Source organism: Rutilus rutilus (assembly GCF_951802725.1).
Source record: "Rutilus rutilus genome assembly, chromosome: 4".
NCBI classification, from domain to species: domain Eukaryota; kingdom Metazoa; phylum Chordata; class Actinopteri; order Cypriniformes; family Leuciscidae; genus Rutilus; species Rutilus rutilus.
The window spans coordinates 36,404,462-36,424,578 of NC_140212.1; the positions used below are offsets into that span (position 1 = coordinate 36,404,462).

General features: G+C 45.3%; 1 protein-coding gene across 1 annotated transcript; it reads right to left on the reverse strand.

Moving 5' to 3' along the window:
* Positions 1–33: 33 nt before the first annotated feature.
* LOC311289758 (E3 ubiquitin/ISG15 ligase TRIM25-like) lies at positions 34–19,588 on the reverse strand. The gene is made up of 6 exons (XM_084408008.1): positions 18,963–19,588; positions 11,027–11,122; positions 9,772–10,005; positions 1,250–1,409; positions 1,049–1,096; positions 34–808 (listed from the first exon to the last, which is right to left on the reverse strand). Exons 1-6 carry the CDS (start codon positions 19,533–19,535, stop codon positions 294–296), a joined length of 1,626 nt encoding a protein of 541 aa, XP_084264134.1. The 5' UTR covers positions 19,536–19,588; the 3' UTR covers positions 34–293.
* Positions 19,589–20,117: the final 529 nt, after the last annotated feature.

The window sequence follows — 20,117 nt, forward strand, 5'->3', positions numbered from 1 at the left end:
TAAATAACCAAACTTTAACAACACAAGGGCAGATCCTTTGAGCGCAGCTGATGATGCTTTGAAGTGACGTTTGAGTGATCAAGAATATTTCAATATACAAATAAGCTTTCCTTCGATTCATCCGTCCTCATTTTCTTCCTTTCCTCGCGTCTCAGCTGTAGGATGCGAGGAAAGGAAGAGAGGATGCACAAATAAGAAATGAGAAGCACCCTCTATAACATCTCACTGTTACTGATTTATCATGCAGCTCAAAGCATTATGGGTAGAATCTCTCTACAGTTTGTTCTGATTCATCAAAACAGTTTCACTGATCCATAAACCCTAAACCCAGGATAGAGCGGTTGAGTGAATGTCGTCTGGACTGTGTGGATGAGGCTCATTGTGTCTCTGTCGACGCTGTAGAAGGACAGAGTTCCTGCACTGTGATCCACATACACTCCTATTCTACTGATGATGGGTTTTACAGGGAGTTTAGTCACTATATTATTGTGTATGAATGAGTAACTGGAGGAAGAGCAGTCCAAACTCCAGGACTGATCATTACATCCAAACACACACTCATGACTCGATCCCTTCCTGCTGATGCTCTTATGTGACACTGTTATACACACACTCCTGCTCCACTCAATCTCCCAGTAGCAGCGTCCACACACACTCTCTCTACAAAACACCTGAGGAAACACATCAAATCTGTCTGGATGATCATGATACGGCTGATCTGTGTAAGTGAATGTAATCACTCTGTTCCTCTCAGACAGGCAGAGGCGTTTATTCACTGTGTTCAGATCCAGAGTGAGCTGATGGGAATCTGGTGGAGAGAAAACACATCAGAATCAGGAATTATGAATCTGTCTGATCTTTTATTATAGCTGAACTCTTCATGTTCAATATATCAGCAGTGTCTCAGTATAGTTTACCAGATATCCTGTGCAAATCATCATTTACATGATCAACTCTAAAACTCTTCTGTCATGTTTTCTTTCACTTTCTACAGGAAGAACATGAACACACTCAGTGAGTTTCTCTGCTTGCTTTCTTATTGACTTACATTGTAGGAAGTCACTCCTGGTTCTGGGAACAATGTTGGTGAAAGTGACTGTGGAAATCAACAGACATGAAGAGTGTGATTATCATGTCGAGAGAAAATGATCCCTGCACCTGTTCCCAAGACATTTCTAACATGATCTTCTACATGATATGAGATGATGGAGGATCATTTCTGAGAGCTGATGAATCTCCAGGACTTTACCTCTGTCAGAGATCTTCTTCAGCTCCTCTTTGCAGAAATCCTCCAGTTTGTCTCTCAGCTGACGGACAGATTCTCTCACGCCATCAAAAAAGGAGAGAGACCTGAAGGGATTGTCATTTACGTCTGTAGATTCAGGAGGAGCTGAGAGAGACTGGAAACTCTACAGAAAACAGAAATCAAAGCTCATCACCTCCACACTTCATCAATAACCTGCACTACTGTCAGATTTGAGTGGCTCTTGTTGCTCTTTAGGAACTCTCCTCAATCCAGCACTTTCACAGCATCAGCTTCATTCTTCTCATATTCATTTTTATCATGTTACAGCTATAAATTCGGTAACACCGTAACCCTAAGGTTGGAAGGAATACTGTGTGATTTTCGTCCGATTTTGAGCCGATTTCCGGGTCATACAACTCTTTTTTTGAGTCATTGCAGGGTTGAGTAGATTTAATCAGGAAAAGCAGTTCAAAGGCAACGAGTTGATTGACCATTATTTATAACTTTTGAAGAGTTAGTGGCTCTGAAATTTACAAGGACTCTTAGGAAACAATCCCAAGGTCAGGCTTTGTGGTTTAAATACGCTGAAGCATCACTAATATACAGCCTCATATGTCCTCCTGTTTGAGGACAAATTGATGATCTGATTCTGGTAAACATTACTCAAAATTTGAACTATAAGCCAAAGATTTTAAAAAGATAAGTAAAGAGATGATGGGAAATCTAGCTGGGTGAAACTGGTACCATCAAGTTTGTGGATTTCACATTGTTGTTTCCTAAGAGATTTCCAGAGCTGAACTGCATTTGGAAGTGCGGCTCTTTCAATCAATGAGAGTCTGACTGATGATGATATAATAACCGAAGACACAGATCAACACTTCAGTCAATGGCTCATTCTGCTGTCATGAAATTGTAACGGGATTAGGTGATTGACAGCAGCGTTTGCCTATCAGTAAGTAGTATCTTCTATTTAAAGGCTGATTGGCTGTTACCTGGGATGCGTCACGTCCGTTTTCCCCTTTTTGTTTGCTCGTGATGACGGTGGTTGTAGGTAAGCGTGCTATGTTTTAATAGGTGATGATTTTGGGAATTGTTGGTGTGTGCATAACGTAGTCGGTTACCTAACGTAACCTCGGTTCTCTCTTGAAGAGGGAACGAGTATTGCGTAAGTTGCTTGCGCTACGGGTAAAGTCATCTTTTCTCGAGATATGAAGCCAAAAAATTATCCTTAATTTTGCATTTATTGTCAACGTGTTGCAGCAGCTAGCAGACCTAGAGCGGGCTAACTAGCGCGCTCATGTGACGTCACGTCCAAGTGCCCCCATGCGTCATAGCCCGCCAGAAGGGGCGTGGCTTAGCGTATATAAGGAAGGGCTCGGGGGCTGCTTACCTGGTTTTCATCGACTGAAGCGAGACCAGCTCGAGGCGCGAAAATGGCAGGTTACGCAATACTTGTTCCCTCTTCTAGAGAGAACCGAGGTTACGTTAGGTAACCGAGTATGTTCTCTTACGAGAGGTTCTCTCGTATTGTGTAAGTTGCTTACGCTACGGGAACCCCTTGTCAACGCTGTGCGTGCCAGCACCACATAAGTCCCAGGGGAACACCCGGGGGACACAGATTGGTGGGAATAAGGCGGCCAACAGTGTGGGCCAGCACATGTACATAAGCACACAGTAGGGAATACAGAGCGGCGCAGCCGGTCCACATTAAAGAATATCAACCCTTATAGTGCAGCTCAACCAGGGGAGCTAGAATTAAGTGAAGGCAGCCTGCGCACGAACGAATCTGGGCAGAACATACACATAACTTAGACTGACAAAAGTCTAGCCTGCAAGGCAGGAACTTCCAGGTTATAAAACCTAACAAATGTAGAGGGGGAGGCCCAGCCTGCCGCCATACAAATGTCATGAATAGAAATCCCGCCGCTGGACCAAGCCCACGACGAGGCCATGCCTCTAGTGGAATGAGCCCTGACGCCCAGAGGGCACTGCAGGTCTTTAGACGCATATGCTGCCGCGATAGCGTCCACTATCCATCTGGACAGACTGTGTTTCGAGGTGGCGAGACCCTTGGTGCGCCCACCGAACGAAACAAAGAGCTGCACCGAGTGCCTGAAGGCGGCAGAGCGCGTGACGTAAACCCTCAACGCCCTAACAGGGCAAAGGAGGTTACCATCGACTTCGTTACCGGATGCCGGTAAGGCTGAAAATGAAATGACCTGCGCTCTGAAGGGAGTGCCAATCACTTTGGGGACATAACCATGTCTCGGTTTAAGAATGACTTTAGAGTCATTAGGCCCGAACTCGAGACACGCGGCGTTAACAGATAACGCGTGTAAGTCACCCACACGTTTGACTGAAGACAGGGCTATGAGAAAAACGGTTTTGAGCGAAAGGTGTTTCAGATCCACGGTCTGTAAGGGTTCAAAGGGATGCGCTTTCAGGGCCTCCAGGACCAAAGAAAGATCCCAAATAGGAACCGACGGGGGCCACGGGGGATTCATCCTCCTGGCTCCTCTGAGGAAGCAGATGATGAGCTCGTTCCTTCCTATTGACTGGCCGCGCGTCGACTCTGCGAACGCTGCAATAGCCGCAACATACACTTTGAGCGTGGAAGGGGACCTGCCCATATCCAGTAGCTCTTGAAGGAAACAGAGCACCCACAAGACGCCACAGGTTTGTGGGTCTAGATTTTTGTCGGCGCACCACCTGGCAAACACAGACCATTTAGACGCATAGAGCCTTCTCGTAGAAGGAGCTCTAGACTGCGTGATCGTGTTCACAACCCCTTCTGGCAGGACAATGGGTATCCGTTGATTATCCATGCATGCAGAGACCAGCGCTCTGGATGAGGATGCCAAATCGAGCCGCCGGATTGTGAGAGGAGATCCCTTCTCACCGGAATCGGCCATGGGGCTAAGTCTGACAGCCGCATCAGCTCCTGGAACCAAATCTGGTTCTCCCATTGCGGGGCTATGAGGAGCACCGAGTGGCGAGCTTCCCTGATTCTCCTGATTACCTGTGGTAACAGTGAGATCGGAGGGAAAGCATACAGCGGGCAGCTGGGCCAAGCTTGGGCCAGCGCGTCCTCGTTCTTCGAAAAGAACCTTGAGCAATGAACGTTGTCTTTTTACGCAAATAGGTCGACTTTCGCTTCGCCGAAAAGGCGCCACAGCAGCTGGACTGTTTGAGGATGTAGGGACCATTCTCCCGGAGGAACGTTGTCCCTAGACAGTCTGTCTGGGCCGTCGTTCAGGTGGCCAGGCACATGCCTGGCCGCTCTCAGCGAGCGCAGAGAGTGCTGAGCCCAAACGAGAAGGCGTTCTGCCAGAGCACTGAGACTTCTGCATCTGACACCGCCCTGGCGGTTCACGTAGGCCACCACTGACATGTTGTCCGTGCAGACCAGTACGTGGTGGCCCCGCAGGTGTGGGAGGAAGTGCTTCAGTGCATTCTCGACTGCTATCATCTCCAGACAGTTTATGTGAAGGCATCTCTCTCGGTCTGACCAATGGCCAAAGACCGGCCTGCCCTCGAAGAGGGCGCCCCAACCTAGGTTGGAGGCGTCTGTCGAGATAACCCTCCGGTACGAGATAGCTCCTATTGTCACTCCCAACTGGTACCATTCGGCCTCTATCCAGGGCTCCAGAGCTGAAACGCAGCTCTGAGTCATCCTGATACGCAGACCGCCGGAAGCCCAGGCTCGGTGTGGTACTCGTGCGTTTAGCCAGCGTTGTAGCGGGCGCATACGCAGCAAGCCCAGCTGAAGCACTCCTGCAGCTGAAGCTATACAGCCTAGCATTCTCTGAAACGTTTTCAGGGGAACAACGCTGCCTTTCTGGAAAGACGCGGCCAGGTGTCGAACACGCGTGCGCGCTGAGTCAACAGGCGGGCTGTCATAGAAACCGAGTCTAGCTCTATCCCCAGAAAAGTGACCGTGAGACTCAAGTTTTCCAGATGGCTGAGAAGCATCGTCCTGTGAGATACTAGTTCTATCTCTGACTGTGCCAGAATCAACCAATCGTCCAAATAGTTCAGTATTCGCATGCCCTGACTTCTGAGGGGAGCGAGAGCCGCGTCCATGCACTTTGTGAAAGTACGGGGTGCTAAAAACAGGCCAAACAGAAGGACGGTGCATTGAAATACCTGACCGTCGAAGGCGAATCTCAAGAATGGCCTGTGATGGGGTACTATCTGAATCTGAAAGTATGCGTCTTTCAGATCGAGAGAGATAAACCAGTCCCTCGGGCGAATTTGCGTGAGGATTTGTCTGGTCGTGAGCATTTTGAACGGTCACCTCATGAGAGCTTTGTTCAAATATCTCAGATCTAAGATAGGTCTGAGAGCTCCATCCTTCTTTGGCACGAGGAAATAACGGCTGTAGAAGCCTGACTCGCTCTGGGAAGGAGGTACTGGTTCTATGGCCCCTTTGCACAGCAGCTTTGCTATTTCTGTGCGAAGTAGGTGTGCTACTTCTTGATTCACTCTTGTCTCGGTCCGTACTAGAAAGCGCGGAGGACGGCGACCGAATTGCAGCGAATAGCCCTGCTTTACTGTGTTCAGCACCCATTCTGACACACCTGGAATCGCTTCCCATGCTTCTGCATGCATAGCTATGGGTAGAATGGCCTCTCGGTTCCGGCCGCCGCACAGCGCGGGCTCGTGAACCTGAATCTGAAGTATCGGCGCGGTCAGCGCGCTCTCGATGCTTGAACACAGCGGCGCGCTGAAAGCGACGGCTGGGCGTTTTATACTCAATGTCCCGGTCGCCGTGGACGGGGAACGTTTTATGGAGAGAAACCCGGGACGCGTGTGCAGTGCCGGACGTGATGCGTTTATCAGTAAGCGTGAGCGCTCGCGAGCGGGCACAGAACTTACATTTACAACATAACCGGTGTGTGGCGGCTTTATGGGTGTTGTCCCTCGGGTTAACCGTATAACAGAGCGGGCAGTGAGTAGGTGTGGGCACTGTATCGTGGGCACATTTCCTACATCTATCACTCGAGCGGCATGTGCCAGCTTTATGAGAGTGGGCTCTGTGAGAGTGAGTGACACAGGGGGAACCGTGCTTGTGTGTAGGGGTGAACACTGGGAAGTGAGCACATTTTCTACACTCAAAACACCATCTGCGTGAGCCGGATAACCAGACATTACACTCTTTTTGAGATTTCTCTGGGTCGCCGTAAAAACGGCGTTTGGGTGCAGGGGAGCGGGTTGTACAATGCACTCGTTGGCTGCAAAATACACATCTGCAGTCGCCTTTTCTAAGGGAACTGAAAGAGCGAAACGTTTCGATGGCGGTCCGGCCGTGGTGGGACTCGACCATCTTCTCCTCCTTGAAGCTGCTAGGAGGACTTCGCGGGCTCAGGTTTCAGCGCGATCTTGGGCCGGGGTCCCCGCGGGGGAGGCGGCCTGTGACGGCTTGATGAGCGCGAAGCTGGGCAGCCGCCTTGGCGTTGCTGCGAAGGCGGAGGCTGGGATGAACGCTGGGTAGAGCTTTGTGCAGGAGGCTGATTTTGAGAGCGGCCTGCAGCGGAGCTCGAGCGTCGAGGCAGGAAGAGCTTCATGGCCTGTGTGGTCTTCTGCACTTCGGAGAAACGGTCGACAATCCAGCTTACCGCTGGGCCGAAGAGACTGGAAGGAGAGAGCGGGGCGTTAAGAAAAACGGCTCTCTCAGACTCCCTCATGTCCGTAAGCGTCAACCAGAGGTACCTCTCCGTGACGGTGAGCGAGGCCATGTATCTGCCGATAGCCTGGGCCGCAGACTTAGTAGCACGAAGGGAAAGGTCCGTCGCGCTCCTTAAATCCGTGATGACAGTCTGGTCCGCGCCTTTCTCGTCCCATTCACGGAGGAGATCGGCTTGGAGAATTTGCAGAACTGCCATCGAGTGCAGGGCGGACGTAGCCTGTCCGGCGGCGGCGAAAGCGTGGCCGACAAGAGCTTATGTGGTCCAGCAGGCTTTAGACGGGAGGGCAGCCTTTGAACGCCATCCCGCAGAGGGCAGACAAAGGTGTGCTGCAACCGCCTCTTCCACGGGGGGAATCGACTTGTATCCTTTCTCGGCGGCGCCGTCCACTTGGGAGAGCGTCGAGGAGACAGAGGAGCGAAGTCTCACGGAGAATGGAGTGTTCCACGATTTAGAGAGCTCGTCGTGGAGCTCTGGCAGGAAAGGTGCTGACCTAGAGGCGGGCGCATGGCGGCGGCTAGGCAGAAAACACCCATCGAGCCTGTTGGGCGCGGGCTCCTCAGGCAGGGACCACTCGAGGCCGAGTTGGGCGACAGCCTTAGTGAGGAGGCGAAGAAGTTCCGCGTCCACGCTGGCCTGGGTCCCACCGGACTCCTGGAGCGAAGAGGCGGGGCCTGAACGGTTAGATCCAGACCACTCTTCACTATCCGAAGCTAGGATGGAACAGCTGTCAACAATGGCGTCTCCGTCCGCTTCATCCCCCGAGGCGGCAGCAGTGAGGGCGGCGGCCGGCATCTGCGCGTCCGTGAAGGAGCGCGGAGAAGGAGATAACGAGGCTCGAGGGGAAGGTTCTGGCGAGCACTTGTAAGTCATGTCGGGCTCCGATGGCCTCTAGGAGCGGTGCTTCTTGCGCGGCCCAGCAGAGGCAGGCGGAGGTACAGTTTCGGCGTCAAACAAATCAAGTCGAGCCCGCAGGGTCGACATTGTTAGTTCTTCGCAATGGACACAGCCTCCCGAAGACAGGGCTGCGTGATCTCGACCCAGGCAGAGAGCGCAGATCAAGTGGCGGTCTCCGTCGCTGAGCGGGGCTCTGCACGAGCCACAGGAAGTGCGAGGCATTTTGATAAAAACGGCTCGCGCTCTTTTAGAACAGAGGGTGTGCATAGCATAGCCGGATAGCATAGCAGGCACGGATGGCTGAAGGCGGCGAAAAACGACCGGCTTCCTCAGACGCTGTCCTCTGCTTGCTAGTCGCTTGCTTCGACGGCGGCGGCTTCTCTCAAAAATCCAGCGATGCGTAGAGCTTCGCTGAAGAGATGAAGCGCCCCCATTGGGCGTGACGTCACGCAGGGTTCAGTGGTAGGCTGCTGCGATTGCCGCAGGGCAGCCAATGAGCGCGCTAGTTAGCCCGCTCTAGGTCTGCTAGCTGCTGCAACGCATATCTCGAGAAAAGATGACTTAACCCGTAGCTTAAGCAACTTACGCAATACGAGAGAACCTCTCGTAAGAGAACCTGAAATCGTTTGTATGTTAATCAGTTAATCATAGTGCAGCTTGTTATATAGGGCTGGTATGGTTGTGTGGGCTTAACATTCTTTTCGTGTACTAAATAACCATGATTGCCTGTATCCCATTGTGTTGTCGGTGGGCATGACTGTGACCAATTCATGTCTATAAAGCGTGTTTAAACGCATCTATAATTGGGAGTGGGGATAGTATTATGATTGGTAACATCTCCTTTTATGTTCGTTATAGGATTCTCCCTCTCGTTCTATGCCGTGATTGTTTGCTGCTGTCTTCGCGCGGTTAAAGCGCTGTGGTTTATATAGCCGCGCAGACGCGATCATCACCATTAATAAAAGGGGACTGCTCGTTTGATTCTTATTGTGCCGGTTTAGTGCCCTGCTTCACATTTCTGGCCTCTGTTTCTTTTTTTCTTTTGATTTAAATCATTTAATCTTTTTTTTTTTTTTTTTTTGGAAGTAAAGTTTGTCTGGCTTGATTGGATTGATTTGCTTTTTTTATTTATTTTTTATTCTTTGTAAAACCAATTATTTGGTTATAGCTCTGGATGTATGTGATAAATTATCTATTAATGCAACTCTATTTGTGTGTGATCATCTACTGAATTCAAGTTGTTTTGTAGTAATCTCAGGTGACCAACTATTTGATCCTTTTGTTTTTTTCTCCTTATTTCTGTTTGTTATTGATATTCATTGCTGTGAGGACTTGCTTCATTAGTGATGTCCACATTACCATTTCTATGTTCATTTTTATAGTATCTTACTCTTTTTATTTGTTTATTGGAGGAGCTGGGGTCCCACGGTTGGATTGCTCTTCCTCCTTGTGGTGGTGGTTCTTCTTTATCGGGTGCGGTGTACACTTTGTGTGTTTGATGTGTTCATGTGATTAGACTACACGGGTGTGCGTGTGCGTGGACATGTGCCTTGTAAAACCGAACTCCACATTGATTCCTGCCATTGGAAGTCTCAGCCCTGCCGGTATTATTTAGTTTTTGTTTTACATACATAACTGCTACATATTAAGTTGGGTTTTTTTTTTTTTTTTTGAAGTAGGGTTTTCAGTGTTTCTTGTTGGTTTTAGTGTTCAACATTTTAATCCATTTTTGTATTAATAAACATTTGTATTTTTTGCTCTCTACCCACGTAGAGAGCAAGTCTCTTGACTAATTCTATGAGGGAACCGAACCGTAGTCGGACTTTCTTACTAGTAAAAACTTGGGCTTGTGTCTCAAAATTGCACCGCCCGCCACAAATGTTTTTCTGTTAGTCTCTTACTCAAGTTCACTATGATCCTGTTCTTCTAGATCTCTGTTACCTGCAGGAAATGGATGTGATCCTGTGTGTGTGTAAGCTGCTCCAGCTCAGCGTCTCTCCTCCTCAGATCATTGATCTCCTGCTCCAGTCGCTCCAGTCGTTCTTCAGCTCGACTCACTGCAGTCTTTTCCTGATCTCTGATCCGCTGTGTCGCCTCAGAGCGGCTTCTCTCAATGGAGCGGATAAGCTCAGTGAAGATCCTCTCACTGTCCTCCACTGCTGTCTGTGCAGAACGCTGTTAGGACACACATCACAATCACACAGTGGCTTCAGTGAGTCCTGACTGACAGTTCTTAAACTTATCTTCTTCTCCCGACTCGGGGTCAGCCCTATGTTCCCACAGCCCTATGTTCCCACGGCCCTATGTTCCCACATTTCTAAGAATTTTTTTTTTACAGATTTTTTTTGAAAATTAGGCCCTATGTTCCCACAGCCCTATGTTCTCTCATTTAACTATGTCCCCTATGAAGGGTAGGTTTTAGTGCTTGTGCTGGTACAGGGATAGCCCAGTAACATCCCAGACAAGTCTCCCTCCTGTGAGGGGTAGGTTTAGGTATGTTAGGGTTACGCCGGTTTCACACTGCACGCTTTAGCAGAGCGTAAGCAGCGCAGGAGCAGTGCATATGGTGAGCAGGAGCAGGACACGCGCGTTTTGCTTTCACACTGGCAGCGTTTGTCACGCGCGCCTGAACTGCGGGTTTTGTACAGACAGAGTGGCAACTCTATAATGGATAAGTTCATTGCTTTATTTCGTTTTCAAATACATTTAAGAGAAAAGACTTGTCAAGAAGCTTATTTTATTTATGATTTCATTTATATAACTTTCGGTTCATCTTTGTTTTTATTGTTCTGGCAACAAGTTTGTTTTTGGACATTTGTTTTCTTTTTAAATTGCTGTTGGTCATTTGATTGACTGTTTAAAACACAATAGATATCATCAATGCGCTTTTGGGATAAAACTGCGGTGTATTTTGGCCATGATCAATGCATTGTCACTTTAATTCAGCGTAAGCGGCGCGTTAAAAATAGACTGGGCGCCGAAACTATCGCGGCACTGCTGTTCCTGCTCTGCTCCTGCTACGCGCTGCCGCGCCGCTTCTGCGTGCGGTGTGAATGCACTCATTGATTAACATGGACGCCGAAAAAAATACGCGCTGCTCACGCGCCGCTGACGCTTGCGGTGTGAAACCGGCGTTAGGGTTAGGGCTGTGGGAACATAAGGCTGTGGGAACATAGACACGCTCCCCCAGACTCACCTTATGTGACACCACAGCCTCTCTCAGCTGCTGAAGATCTTTCTCTCTCTGCTGGATCCTCTGCTGGAACAACCTCTGCGTCTCCTTCAGCTTGTGCTAAAGGACAAACCAATGACAGGAGAAACATCACATTAATTAGGGTGACCATATTCCAGGTCATGACCGGCCGGGATTTCGAGATCGCCCAAAATATCCGCGATTCGGCTTTTGCTTTCTCGTCGCCATTCATTTGGTTTACATGTACACCTTTTGATTCAGTAGTACTGAATTAATTCTGATTGGTTAATCTGAACGTAGTGTTTACATGAACGCTAAACAAGTGATCGGTTGATGTGCGTGTAAGCATTAGAAAATTCCTGTGTTTTCGTCTCGATCGGGATCCGTGTGAATCAGAATGCATGACCTGCAAAGCTGGCACGTACGTGTCAGTGTCAAATAACGTAATAATGTAAACATAATGAATGGTGACTGTTGAAAGCAAAAGACGAATCCCGGGCATTTTGGGCGATCTCGAAATCCTGGCCAGATATGTCCTGGTTAAACAGGACGTATGGTCACCCTACATTAATCATCAACTAAACAGATATGAATCCAGTATCAGTGAAGTGGTGAGATTGAGAGGTTAAAGGTCTTGCATGATAAGATTATAGGTTCATTCATTAATGCCAGGATTACTACATAATTGCCTAGCTTTATATGGATATTTTACCCAGAAATGTAAATTATTTCATTGTTTACTGATCCTCATGTCTTTCCAAACTTGTATGATTTTCTCTTGCAGAACACAAGAGAATATATTCTGAAGAATGTCTCTGTTTCTAAAGCCCAAATCAAATATGTTGACACATCAATAACATCAAACCTCACTGGCTCATGCATGTCACATGACTAAACATGCCTCCCTATTTTATTTTTCTTGTCGCTGCAGAAGACGTTAGATTTACCCTTGGAGTTGTATGGATTTCTTTTATGCTACCTTAATGTCCATTTTAAAGATTGAAACTTCTGGACCCTATTGACTTTCAGTATACGGACAGACCTTCTTTTGTGTTCCTCAGACAAAAAACAAAACTTATTTTATGTTCCTCAGAAAAAAAGAAAGTCATACTAGTTTGGAATAGAGTAAATGATGACTGTTCATCTGTTGGGTGAACTACTGGTTAAAAGGGGTCCTATTCTGCTTTTTTCCATGTTCGTCTTTTTTAGTGTGTAATTTTGCTGTTTGAACAAGAAAAAGCTCTGCAAAGTCTCTCCAAAGAGAGTTATTCTCTATATCAGTGTGGACTGTTTTTGAACCCCCTGAAATGCCTCCATTGTTGTCTTGAGTTTTCTTCCAGTAACGAACACGTCACAATATTCTGGGCTGTATTCAGATCAGACGGAGGACCTGATCCTCAACAAACCCGTCTCCATACGCGCATGATGACTCCGATCTTAAACCAGATGGATCTGGATAATATTCTGATTGTTTGAGGTTTGGTTCCTTGCTACCGTCACCTTTGGCTTTTGACTTGCTGCTTAGTTGGGCAGTTTAATTAAACATTTTAATTATGTATTGGTATATAAAGACAGTTTAAACAGAAAAATCCTGCCTACCCTGCCTTTAATAAAGGGGGCGAGGCCTGGTTAAGTTAGTTAGATGTGTCTCGTGTCCAAGGCTACGTTCAGACTGTCAGTCCAAATCCGATTGTTTGTGTATCCGATTGGAATCTGATCTAAAATTATTGATGTCCACACAATGTATCGCAACTGTTCAGATCTGATTTGTGTGTCAATGTGGCTCTTTCATTTTCTGGAATATCTGCATTGGTTTCTATGGCAATGATGTTGCGTAAGCATAAGCCAAAAACAACAAAAACCACGACATGGACGGGTTTGCAATACATTTTACAACAATGAAGTGTTTAGCCACACGTTGGACTATTGTGTCTTCTGAGGCAGCGGCCGAAACATAGGAGGCTGTAATGCTTTATTCCGTGTCATCTCCGCCAGTTTCAAAACTCGTTTATCTCCTTTATATTGTCATTTCCTGCTCGTCCGGCACCTTTGTAACAACACAGAATTGACTTTCAGCATGTTTCCAATAACAACATCTGACGTTTTACGTGGCGTGAGAAAGTCACATAAACCTCGCGAAATCCGATCAGAGTGGTCAGACTGAAACGGATTAACAGAAATGCGATTTGAATAAGATTTCAAACCATAAATGAATGTAGCTCGAAACGGATTTTTAAAAAATTGCATTTCATATGAATTTTGAATGTTCAAAAGCCGTTCACACTAGCTAAATCTGATCAGCTTTCAATCGGATATGGACTGACGATCTGAAGGCAGCCCAAAAGACACGTATTTGTTGAGCTTTTTTATACTCCTTTTATTAATTAGTGACTGACGGCAGAAGGTCAGGGCTCGTGTTCTTAAAGCTTCTAAGAATCCTCTCACAAAACTCCTAATTTAGCTTAAAAACTACGTAGGAGTCTTAGCTTAAGAGCGATTCGGGACCGATCTGAGAGCAACTCTGAGCAAGGAAAAGACAAAAACGTTCATCTTAGTGAGGAGGCGGGGCTGACCCCGTTGCTATGTATGACACAATCTTTTGAAGACTGTGATTGGTTGGTTGTCCAAGAAGGAAAAAAAAAGAGCGGTTTCAAGTGTAGGGTCTACTCTAAGCTTTCACATTGAAATTACATGCGTGATTTTTCCAATTTGACCATTCTCTCTCTCTCTCTCACACACACACACACACACACATTATATATACAGTAGCTCAAATTATTAACGGTTCATTCCCCTGCTTGTGCGCACCAGGAAAGCCTGCTATATTCATAAATGCAGTTTTTTGAGCCTGCAAGGTGGGAACGTCCAGTGGAAACAAAATGAACTGCGACACAATAAGAGGTTCTGAAAGTGCTGTAATTGTTTGTGTGATCACTCAACTTACAGAAGGTTGTGACAGACCCAAATCATCACTGCTGCATTGTTGCATTTTCCCAGTTGCCAAATATCATAATGTAGTGATTACTTTAATTTCTGGTGCTATGGCACTTCTGCGCTGTGTTGGAGATGTTAGTGTGTCTCTATATGATCGGTCACAAACATGATCCCTGCACTATCTAATCCATAGCGTCTTATTAACTCACTGTCATCCATTGTCTGCAACACATTTCTTCTCCCTCTTCATCTTTCTGCCATTTTTTCCTCTGCTAAAGAAACCCATAAGTCCTTGTCCGTACTCCTAATAAACAACAAGCGCTCATTGTCACAGTTGTAAACACAACGTCTTTCTTCTTTCATAAGGGAGTTTAGCATCATGGCATTTGTTTCCAGGAGGACCATTAAAGAATGCGACACACGCGTATCCTGTAGAATTCAACAAATCAGATCGCGACTTCGAAACTACTGAAAGTGTTTCCAGAAAAGTGTGCCATATGCATCAGACGTTCAGCCAACGGTCCGTGGGCGTGATGTCTGAGGGCAAGCGTGCCGCACAAGCCTTGAAAAGTGAAGCCAAAACGTCTCGATCGCCCCCTGGTGACTGGTCCTAGTATAGGTCATAAGCCCCGCCTCCCTGTGTTATTCAACGAAACCTGAGACCAACTAAACAATTAAATTACACCTTCAAATATCTTTTTTCCAAAGGTGGGTTCTTTCATTTGCTGTCGTTTTTATCACGCTGGTGTAAGTGTCTGTTTCAAAAATAAGTTGGTTTTTAGTTAGTTACGTGATGCGGTGGTGTAACGTCATGATGGACAGCTGTGATTGACAGGTTCTCTGAGCGAAGTAGTCACTGAAGCACCAACGGACATTTTTTCCGGGATCTTCGGAGGACTGAGGAGATTGTATTTACTTTATTTTAACAAGCCTCTTGTCGTACTGCAATACATTTTTTAAAAAGTAAAAAATGAGAGCATTCTATGAGAGTGAGGGCAGAGCGTTGATTTCGCGGCTTTACTTCCTGCTCACTACTGCGCAGGTCTGGTCCCGAGATCGCTACTGCGCAGACTCAAGTTCCAATATGTCAGCGCCATATCGGGACACTGGCGGCTTCAGTTCTCATCAATGGAAGAGAACGAAGGGGCGTCGTCCATATTTTTTTACAGTCTATGTCTGAGGGTGAGACTAGGACAGACCAGGTTCGATGTCATTACAATGCTCTGTGGCTGAATGAATGTAATTCATAATAACACAATCAGGGTTTTCCTGTTCTGTGATTTTTTTAATAAGTGATATTGCAAGTGAGATGCTGAAGCAAATCATATGATGTTTATCTCACGTTCCACACTTTAAAAAGCTGTAAATATCAGAGGTGGAGGTCTTGAGTTAGGCTACGTGACTGCACTTGCGAATTTAAAGATTTCTATAAATGAAGAAAATGACTTTGACTTGAGAACGAATACAGTCAATTCAATCCGTCTCAAACCGCATGACTCTATAAGAATTAAATCAATAAGAAAAAATTAGCGACATTAGCTAATATACAAACTGCAAGCCACGGAACCAGCGGCGCCAGGGCCTTTGATCAGAGTCTACGTGCTGCATGATGCTGTGCAAGCACAAAGCAATACAGGAGTAGAGGAGAATCTACGAATATTGTTTGTTTGGATTTAAACACTTCGGAATGGACCATATTTTGGTGTATGTACAATTTGCAACCCAAACATGACCGCCTCAACCTTGAACTTTATGCACCTCATGTAAAACAGAATAGGTATGTAACTGTGTCTCTTATGGATAATTTCTCATAATATCTAGAGATTATGAAGATATTTGATGTTGAGTTTTCTTGCTGATCTTCTTCAAATATATTGTAGGTTTGCAATGTTGTGTGGCACAATCTGGTTAATTTCTTGAACTTTGTGTCAAGCAAAATTGTGACTGACCTGGTTCAGTCATGTCAATCATCGTTACAAGTGTCACAATCACCAGCTGGAGTTTTTGATAGCCACCAGAGGGCACCCCAAACCAGACTATTGTCATTCCCTCATGAACTACATTTCCCACAACCCATTGCCAGGTCTCATCATCCCTTATTGCTTACAGCTGGTTCTCATTACCTTGTCAACCTCTGCCTACATAAGCCTGGTTCATTGTGTCATTGCAAGCTCTTGTATGTGTCACTGCTGTGTGCGTGCCATTGATTATCTGTTCCATGGTTTTGACCCCTGCCTGTTTCCTGGATCACCCTGTTTGCCTGAGTTTCCTTTCTGGTGTTTGTGTTGGAATGTTTACTCTGTGTTTATGACCTTTGCCTGTTTTCTTTGGATCACCCTTTAAAGAGGTCATATGATAGTGATGGTGAAATGAAGCTTTGTGAAGCACTGGGGATTTCCCCCTCGACTGTATCTTAAATGGTTCATTACTCGAAGCTTTTCAACACGTTGCACACTAATGACATCTTGTGGTCAAAAGGTGGAAAAGCTGCCTTTCTGTCCCAGAAGACTAATCCATTTTTTTTTTTATGTAATAAATCACTTTGTGCTCTGTAAACCACAAAGCAATAAAATGAATCCTCATAATTCATGTGTAAGTGTTGATGTAGTTCTTACGCAGTGTATGAACAAACAACTCTATGAATGAATTTATGAAGAAAAAACATGTATAAATGGGACTTGTACAGAAACCATTCTTATGAATCTGCTTTGATCAACAAATGTAGCCTTATTCACATAAACTTTAGCCTCAGTCCTAATTGTATGAGTTAATAGGCAAGGGTCATGTAGGCATATATAGTCAAAATAAAATAAAATGAATGTGGAATGGTGAAGTGCTTGTAAAATGGGGAGGTGACATTTTATTTTGTGGGTAATTTAAGAAATGAAAGGAACAGGACTCCAACAGTGTGAGGGCTAAGTCTATTTCTTTTTTTATTTTCTACTACCGAAGGGCATGACACTCGAAACCTGCTCAAGGGGTTCACGCTATTTTTGAATCTGAATACGAAGCAGTCACGTGACTGTGTGTGGAAATCAAGCTTCGGACGTCACAGATCACATGGTTATGGCAAAACGAATCATGCTCCGATACACTGCTTCAATGTGAGATGTTTAGTTTTTTTGATACAAGCTTCGAAGCCTCGGTGCCGAACGTCACATCACTATCATATGATGCGATTTCATGTTTTCCTTTTTCTTTAGTGTGTTATGTAGCTGTTGGTGCAACTGCAAGTATAAGATCTGCAGTGATCAAAGTTCAAAGCATCTACGTCAGAATGTAGGGGCAGAGTTTCATAACAGCGCCAATGTATACGCAGAGAAAGAAGGTGTAGCTTTTATTCTCGCTGTATTATTGTTGCTGCCGGCCATGTCATGGAGATGATGTGTTTTTCGTTGCGAAAGCCAAACTAGTTTGTTTGGCCTTCCAAAAGAGGACACAATTAGAAAACAGTGATTAATCTTTATTTACAACACTGTTCCAGAACAGTACAACTACAATTTTCGACTGTGTGCTATGCACACAGAGGAGGATTGTTTCCAGAACCTGCGAGAGTACAAGGTCGGCTGTGCACAAAGGCCGATTCTAAATACATTCTGTTGCTTCTGACTCAGACACAGCCTGTAAGTATGTTTTCATATTTTAAGAATTTGCTACTGACTATTCAAACGTGAGTTTTGAGCAGTATAGAGTAATGCTTGCTTGTCGTTTCTATGATCACAAATGGAGACATGGTTTTATGTTTACATAGTGTTCTCACACCTGTAGCCAGGGCCGGAGTGGGGCCACTTTTCAGCCCGGGAGTTTCAGGCCCAAGACCAGCCCACTTTTTCCATGGTGGAATTCCAAATTAGCACTTTTTCAAAATTGGATAAATGAAGCAACAGTTCAGCTCTTACTATTGTGTAGTTTGTATTAATACCATGGTTCAACAAATAATTTAAAGGTTAAATAATAATTCACTTAGACTTTATAAGAAGCAATTGCGACTTTATTTCACGCAATTCTGACTTTATATCTCGCAATTCTGACTTTATAACAAGCAATTGCGACTTTATTTCACGCAATTCTGATTTTATATCTCGCAATTCTGAGAAATAAAGTCAGAATTGCGAGATGTAAACTTGCAATTGTGAGATAAAAAGTCGCAATTATCTTTTAAAATGTTTTATTCTGTGGCGGAAACAAGCTTCCATACCTCCTGGCCTCTTCCTCCCATCCATCCTCCCTGATGCGTACCGTTACGGTAGGGCCGGCCCAGAAAATGTTTTGGAAAAGACGGGCTATGGACCCAACCAACTCTATAGGAGGGGAGGGGAGAACTCCCTCACATGGTACAACCCATGCAGTGGCTGCGCGCTGCGGTGTCAGAATGCGGAACGTGTGTAGCCTAATGTAACTAACGTGACAAATATGAAAAAAATATATTTAAAAAATCCTCGACCGGCCCAAAAGTGAAGTGGCCCACCGGGAATTCTCCCGATTCTCCCGATTACCCACCCCGGGCCTGCCTGTAGCATGGCACAACGCGTGAAAAGACAGTATAAGTCATTATAATCAGTAATTATTTCCCTAATGAAATAAAACCTTACCTTGGTCATCTGCATTTTTCAGTTTTTTTGCAGATTCTGGCTCGATATGATCACCTGTCATTATTGCTTTTAGGGAGCTGATGTTCCAAATATGGTAAGGGGCGTGACATTTTCGTCACACGCTTAAGGTTTTTGGACCAATCACAATGCTGGATCAAGCCAATCAGAGCACACCACACTTTTCAGAACGATGAGCTTTGTAAAAAGCAACGTGTTTCAGAAAGGCGGGGCATTGAGGAGCAACAATAATGTATAGTATGTGTAAAATAATGAGTTTGTAAAACCTAAAACAGCCTAAACACATTCCATTAAACCAAATATATGTGTTTTTAACAGCAAAAACGTGTCCTGTGTGAACCTGCCCTAAATGAGATTATAATAGGACTTATAATGGGACTTATTTAAGTTCATACCTGTTTCACTGTCCTCTGTGCTGCCGCTGGTACAGTGTTGTGGTTTTTATGTTCATCCATCATACACAGCACACATATACACTTCTGATCAGTCCGGCAGAAAACTTCGAGGACCTTGTCGTGTTTCTGGCAGATCATCTCCTGCAGTTGTCCAGTGGCATCAGTCAGATTGTGTCTCTTTCCTTTAAACCAACTCTCATGTTGTTCAAGGTGATTCTGACAGTAAGAGTTCAGACACACCAGACAGGACTTGATGGCTTTGTGTTTTCTTCCAGTACAGACGTCACACTGCACATCTCCAGCTCCAGCATAACAGTCAGCAGCAAGTTTAGTCGTCTTCAGTTTCTCCACCACTTCAGCCAGAATGGTGTTTTTAGATAAAGCAGGTCTTGGACTGAAGGTCTGTCTGCACTGAGGGCAGCTGTAGACTCTCTTCTCATCCTCCTGATCCCAGCAGCCTGTAATACAGATCTTACAGTAACTGTGTCCACAGGAAGTGGTCACTGGATCCTTCAGAAGATCCAGACACACTGAACACATGAACTCATCCTGAGAAATTCTGGCTTCTGCCATTTTACTGCATGAATACAGAGACACAAACACACAACAGCTCAACTGCACTTCAGAATCACTTTCTCTGAACTCATGTGTTTCCTGGTTCTGTGTTTGAGTGACGTGTGTAAAACAGGTGTGTCTGTAAAGCAGTGTGAGCAAAACAACTAAGTACCTGTGACGGTAGAATCTGTAGTTTTAAAGATTATCCACACATGTATCAGATTCAGTAATGTATCAGAATTTTTTTTTTTAAGATTTGCAAACTTTAAAAGATTTTTTTTTCTCTACCACAACCACAAGTTACACATTAAATCCTTCATTGCAAGTGCACATATCCTATTATACGCATGACAAATTAAGAAACTCATACGCTCACATTTTTGGTAATCTTGCTGCAGTAAAAATCATGGACATATTTTGGAAACATTTGCATACATCCACAAATAAGTATGTGAATTCATCCAATGAGACTTTTTACTTGGATATTTTTATGGCACAAACACAATTTCATAACTACAACTATTGCTTTTTTGTTTGGACTGCCTACCTGTGTTTTGAACTGTTGCCTGTACATTGGACTATGTGTCTGGATTATCCCTT

Excerpts from the sequence above, each read along its gene's own strand:
- LOC311289758 (XM_084408008.1), bottom strand. The coding sequence starts at position 19,535 with ATGGCAGAAGCCAGAATTTCTCAGGATGAGTTCATGTGTTCAGTGTGT. Across the intron at positions 10,006-11,026 it reads AGGCTGTGGTGTCACATAAG|CGTTCTGCACAGACAGCAGT; the intron begins GTGAGTCTGGGG and ends GTGTCCTAACAG. Across the intron at positions 1,410-9,771 it reads ATCACATCCATTTCCTGCAG|AGTTTCCAGTCTCTCTCAGC; the intron begins GTAACAGAGATC and ends TGTTTTCTGTAG.